This window comes from Pteropus vampyrus, unplaced genomic scaffold (genome assembly GCF_000151845.1).
Source record: "Pteropus vampyrus isolate Shadow unplaced genomic scaffold, Pvam_2.0 Scaffold251, whole genome shotgun sequence".
NCBI lineage: Eukaryota > Metazoa > Chordata > Mammalia > Chiroptera > Pteropodidae > Pteropus > Pteropus vampyrus.
In genome coordinates, this window is record NW_011889032.1 from 633567 (window position 1) to 640214 (window position 6648).

The 6648-nt window shown below is 43.0% G+C and overlaps 1 protein-coding gene across 1 annotated transcript in view; it reads right to left on the reverse strand.

Moving 5' to 3' along the window:
- Positions 1 to 6648, reverse strand: part of SEZ6L (seizure related 6 homolog like) — an 88003-nt gene that overhangs the window by 5623 nt on the left and 75732 nt on the right. Inside the window, exons 12-13 of the mRNA XM_011374653.1 lie at positions 2127 to 2321; positions 302 to 334 (exon numbers count right to left, since the gene is read on the reverse strand). Coding sequence (XP_011372955.1) covers positions 302 to 334; positions 2127 to 2321 — 228 coding nt within the window. The remainder of the gene's footprint in view (positions 1 to 301; positions 335 to 2126; positions 2322 to 6648) is intronic.

The following is a 6648-nucleotide window of genomic DNA, read 5'->3' on the forward strand; positions in this document are numbered from 1 at the left end:
CCTGATTTAGTTTCCCAAAATAGTACCACGTGGTTGAAAAGTTTTACCATAGGGTCATGCCTTTGTCAGGCATAGGAACTCTCAGACTTCCTTATCCCATGAACAGAGCTGGCGTCAAATCCCTTTCTGGTCACTTAGGACCCTAAGTTGCAAATTCAATTTTTTTTTACAGTACCGAGACAAAGTGAAGGCAGATTTTTATGGTTTATCTTTTGTAAGCACCTGGATCGGGATATTCAGAACCTGCTCTCGTTTTTTGCTATTAGTTTGATTTATTGGATTTTTTCATTATAGAACTCACCTTCTAAAGCGTGTTCAAAGCTGTCTTGATTAACTGAAAGAGAAATCGAAAGCATTGGTCAATGTCAAGTAAACTCATCGTGCATGAAATGAAGCCAAAAGAACAGTAGCAAAAGCCCATTCTACGCTTTGCTGAAGTTAGTGATATGTTTTATTTATCTTGGGCTACTGGAATTAGTGGAAATGCCTGGACACTTTTCCTTCTCGGTTCCTGAGAGAAGATGAGATAGATAGTCATAGGGAATAATTACTGAACACTTACCATATGTCAGGTATGGTGCCAAGAGCTTTATATATATTTGCTCGTTTAACCCTCGCAACAATCTCGTTAGGTAGATATTATTCCCACCACCCCGTCCCCCGCCCCATTTTACAGATGAGCAACAGAAATTCCGAGAAGTGAAGCAACTTCTCTGACATCCCGCAGCTTCTAAGTGATAGAGGCAGGTTTTAAACCTGGACTGCTCAACTTTCTCTGACATCTGCTCTTAACTCTGTAGTGCTGGTCTGTTCAGTGTTTTCATGTAGAACAAAGGCTGATGAATGGCGAGGGTCAAGACAAAATCCAGAATCCAAAATCAGGGGCGAAATTGTTTTCTTGCTTTAAAAATACATATTTATGTGAACCTGTCTGATTTCAATTTTATTTCGTATTTATTTGACTAAGGTGTATATTCCCTGTAAAACTATTTTCGTTGATTGGTTGCCACAGACTAGAACTCTCTGGAATTCATTCATTTCCCTGTATTTCCTGTAAAACTTCTCTAGAAATTCAAGATGATGGGGGCTAGTGTCTCTGTGCTTTGGCATCAAAGTCATCATGGTAGCTGAGTACAAAAACACGGCCCCATGGATGGGTTTCAAAGATGCAAAACTCCAGAGCGAAGGCTTAGACAAAAAGATTGCATTATAAAGCGACGGAAGGGGGTCCCACCAATGGCCCAGCTATATTTATGATCTACCAATAGAGAGACTTCCTAATTAGTGCCTTGGTGAAAGCTACACTCTGACTTACATCATTACAATATGATGAAAAAAAAAAAAAAAAACCACTCAAAGAACTTGACAACCAACCAACCAACCAACCAACCAACCAACTTCTGTTTTACCTAAAAACCCTCCTGATCTCAGATAAAGGCATTTGACCTCAACCCAAAAAGCAGGGAGGTTCAAACCTGAGAGGGCATCACAGTCAGGGAGACAGCATCCATGGAGGCTATGAGCACAAAAGAGCCTCTGCAGGTACCATACCTGGTTCTAAGGGACTCCAGTCCAAGAAGGTGAGGCTATTTTAAATTCTGTTCAACTATGCCAGATAAGTTAATAACTTTAAATACATCTCTTTTTATTTAATTAAACCAAACTTAAATCAGCTTTAATATTAATAATCTCCCAGATCATGTGATGCTGAAAAGCATTTGGGTTAGTTTCTGCTGTATTTCTTAATTTATATAAGCGTTTAATTTCTTTAAGCCTTGTAACCCTTGGGAACAAAGTGGTTGTGAGAAAGGGGTGCAGGAGGCGGGAAACATTTAAGCCATGTTGTGAAAGCAAGAGTCAAAAGCAGAATGGCTCTCCTTTATGATAAACATCTAAGCTTGAAAGAGCTCTTTTAGTAGGTAAAAATAAAAATGCGAAGCAAGGAGAAGGCATAGTTTCATTGGCAGCAATTGTCTTCTTTCTCCGTGGTGCAGAAAACAATGGTAGTGTCTTAGATTTAAAGAAATACAGTAGCTCAGCGTTTTAGAGAAGATTCAGAATCCCTCTAAGTCAGTCCAGACATCTCCGGGCCCCTCAGTCCCCATGTCATGAGTAGGTTTCTTTACCTTTACAAATAGGCAGGGGCCCGTTCCAGTGGGATGGCTGTCCCAGGATGCACCGGATAGTCACTTCACCCATGAGCTCGAAGCCCTCGTAGCACATGAAGGTGAGGGACTCTCCCGGCAGGTAGAGTCGCTTGTACAGGATTTGGTACCCGTTTTCAGGTAGCCCAGGGTTGTCACATGCCAGGGACTCTTCCGCTGAAATGCAAGCCAAAAGGAGCTCCGGTGAGATGATGCAAATCTTTGTGGACTCCTACTCAGAGTCTGTGTGATCTAACTTTCGCCAGCCTCTCCAACATCCCCGCCCCCCGCCCCGCACCCCTACATTCCTATCTTGCATCAAACTGTTTCCATTTCTCAAGCTCACCTTTCTCGCTCCCACTCTGGGCATGGGTTATACATGGGCACGATATAATGTACTGGGCTGTGGAATCTGGATTAAAATCTTGGTTCTGCTACTTACTAGCTGTGTGACCTTCTCCAGAAAAGGCCACAACCTCTTCGAGCTTCAGTTTCCTTATCAATAAAATGGGAATAATAATAGTACCTATCTCATAGGGACTTAGAAGATTAAACAAGATAATGGGTGTGAAATACTTAGCATGCTCTTGGCATGTCCTGAGTACTCAGTCAGTGATGGTTGTTGGTGGTATTACATTATGAAATATTTCTCCTGCTTCTCACATTATACCTCACTTGCCCACCCAGCCTAGATAAGTCTTGACTTTCAATACTCGGTCCTCATTTCTCCACCTCCAGGAAGCCTTCTCAGATGCTCCCTACTCCTAATTGAGTCACTAGTCTTTCCAGTTCTTCACCCACCCCAGCACTGCATATACAGTATTGTATTTAATCATTTAATACATTTAATTTCAGTTTCCCTCACTGGAGATGATCCCATTAAGGCATGTTTGAAGTTTAGGGCGTGGCATACAATAGGAGAATCATCAATGACCCCAATGTATACAGTAGGAGCATCAACAACATCTCTGTGGGAAAAATATTGATCTCTCTGAGCCTCAACTTCCTCATCTGTAAAATATGCCATCTCATAGGGTCATTACGAGGATTAAATGAGCTCATGCAAGTGAGGTGAGCAGCATCGAGCAAGCACCCAATAAACGCCGGCTACTTGTATGGCCTTTACAATTTTTGTCACATTTTCATACCAACTGTGCTATTGTTTACTTAATGTTTTATTTTCTATTGACTTGCTTTGCTATACAATTTAGCCTCACCCTAAATAATATTCTAATGATTACAGGTTTCAAATGTCAGTTTAAATTAAAAAAAAAAAAAACACCTAGCAGTTAACCTGGGCACTGTCTAAAGCCCTGTTGATACCATGTTGGTGTGTATAATACTCCTTGGGAAATGCAGCCCAAGGCACTCTACAGTTTATGAACACCCAGAGTATAGAATTCAGTCTTTTTTATTTCTCCAGAGGACATTACTCTGCTTCTATATGTCAGGCTTGGGTGCTAGGAGATGAGTGTAGAGTGGTAAACTAGAGCATAGTTTTTATTTTCCCAGAAGTCCGTCTGGTGGGAGAGAGACCGGCGCTTAGGTGATTGCCTGCGACCCAGAGCGGTAACAGCTGTGAGGTGGGAAGCACGAAGGAGAAATCTCAGTCATAGTGGGAAGGTTAGAGGAGGTTTCCAGAGGAAACCTGGAAATCCAGCGCTCTGCTAAGTGAGAGGGAGGAGTCAGCCCTGGAGGGGTGTCGGGGTGGGTCGCTGATCTGATTTCCCGCTGCTTCGGTCCCTCCTGGGTCTCGGAGGGGAAGTAAAGACCCTTAAGGCAAATCCTATGTATTGCCGCAATGTAGCAAAGTGGCCAGTAGGTGGCAGTGGTAACTCAGAAGAATTTCCCCACAACCTTTCCCGGCATTTCCTTTTATAACGTAACAGACCACTGAGTACAACAAAAACTGTTGAGCACCTCTATGTGCCAGGCACTGTTTTTGGTCTTGGACATATAGCGATGAACAAGATAGATAGGGCCTCTGCCTTCATGTATCTTAATATTCCACAAATACTTTCTGGATGCCAACCCTGTGCCAGGCACTGTCCCGGCCCTGGGAAGGTAGAAAATGACAAAGGATAAAATTTTAGACCTGGATGTAGAAAAAGATGTTGCCAGCAGGTTTAGGAAGATGAGGGGAGGTGTCCCTAGCTGTCCTCATCTGTTCTCACCTGGCTGTACTAGAATCCTCCCTCCACCCCCACACAGGTTATTCAGGGCCCTGGCCAAACCCCTAAGGCATTTTGATTTAATTAGTCCCCCACAGTATTCTTTTTGAAGCTCCCCAGGTGATTCTAAGGTTCAGCCAGAGCTTTAGGGCTGAAGGGTTTAGGGCTCAGAACCACCAGAAATAAATCATTTAATTTTCGAAATATTCAAACACCCATTTAGTACCAGATGACTTGCATATATTACTTACACTCCTCCTCCAAATCCTTAAAGGCAGTAAACAGTGACGACCAGAATAGCTAACATTTACTGAGAGCATCCTATGCGCCAGGCAGTATTTGGAGTTTTATATCTATGAACTCATTTAATTATCATAACAACCCCAAGGCACATATTATTATCACCATCCCCATTTATGTCTGAGCAAATGAAAAGCACAGAACTGTTGGGTATTCTGTTAAACTAGTTAGAGAGAGAGGATTCAAAGCCAGGTGCTCCAAGTCCACTGTTAGTCACTGCACCATACGGCCTCCTTACAGATGAGAAAACAGGATCAGGGGGAAGGTGATTTGTGACAGTTCTCACAAAAAGGAAGTGGCTGAGTTGTGATCTGAGTCCAGGATCTCTCTAAAGTTAGTCTGATTCAATTTTGATCCAACCACCAGCAAAAGCCTGAGAAGAGTTTCACGTGGAATTCTTCCCTGGCAGAAACCAGCTTTGTATCTCTCTTCAGCTCCCAGAAGATGGCAAGAGAGTGACATGCAAAGTGACTTGAATTTGAGCCTGGAGGCTTGGATCTGCTGGGTGACCTTGGATGAATCACTTTACATCTCCGAGCTCCAGTTTTTCCTGCCTGCTAAGTAAACAGACTGAATCAAGACCCCAACCTTAGCTGAGACATGGCTGGGCAGTGACATTCACACTCTGAGGTTGTACTCGTACTTTGAAATAAGATTGCTGAGGGTAGGTTTTCTCAACCTGGATGCTATTGGCAATTCTTTGTGGTGGAGTCTGTTCTTTCTGTGCCTTTTAGGATGTTCACAGCATCCTTGGCCTCTACCCACTAGATGCCAGTGACACACCTTGCCCTACTCTTGTGACATCAAAAATGTTTCTAGAAATTTTGATTGACAAATGCCTCTTGGGGAGCAAAATCATCCCTGCCTGAGAACCTCTGGTCCAAGGTTCAAACAATTCTGTTGCAATCCATGTGACTCCATTTTGTTCTCTCCCAGGAATCCAAGTGAGTTAGACTGATGGTCATATAGACATGATCACCAAACCTACCCCCATTTCTATCTTCCATTCTTCTCCCCTGTCTTTAACTATAAGAAAAAATGTACATTTTTGGAGCACACTTCAGCAAAATGCTCAGAAATCAAGTTTGCTACCTATTGTCATGAATGGTTTGTAGTATAGCCTGTGGAGTAACTAATCATTGAAATTGAGTGGTAATTATCAATCAGTGTTCACTGAGCATTTATTATATGCCAGACACATTGTTATGAGATTTTATATTTATGGTTGGCATGATCTTTCTGAATTTTTTTTTTTTTTATGAGGACACCAGCTCATTCAAAGTCACACAGCTGACAAGAGCTGGATGCAAATCCAAACCTGCTGGATTTTGAACCCTGTGCATTTAATGATTCTGCTACAATGAAGGGCCCTTCTTGTGTTCAATCCCCTGAGCTATCATGGATTCTTCTGAGCTATTGCTTTCTCAGAGTCAGGAATTTCTAAATGAAGATGAGCACCCAGCTAGAGCCTAGCATGCTGGCTGAGGTGAGGATGCTGGGGACAGCTCATCCATGGGAGCTTTTACTAAGATCACAGCCTGGCCATGTGGGCTCTGCCCAGGCCAGGAAACTTCAGGTCTCACATTTGTGGTGTTCTGTGGTCAGGGCTGTGAAGAGCCAGGGCCTCCTGGGGAATCCTGAGTGCCCACCTGGAGAGCCACCCACAAAACGCTCGCCAAATTTGTCAGATCCCCATTACTCTTGGCGGCGTGGCTTATGCCTTCTGGAAGGGAGCCTGAGGAGTCATCTACCATGTCACCATCAAAGAAGGAAAGTTGCAAGAAAGCCATGAGGTGTAATAAAGACCACGTTAGTATTGCCAACAATAACAATGACAGTAATAGTAAAAAATACTGTCATTTGTTGAGATTGCTGGGCCCCAGGGATACAAGAACCGATTGGGTACAATCCTAGCGAGTGAGTTATGCGTTTGATTCTCTGAACATATAAACAGATCATTTTAATAAGCTGCAGCAGGTACTGTGATAGCTGTAACTGTAGGTGCCATGGGAGCTCAGAGGAGAAAAACACGA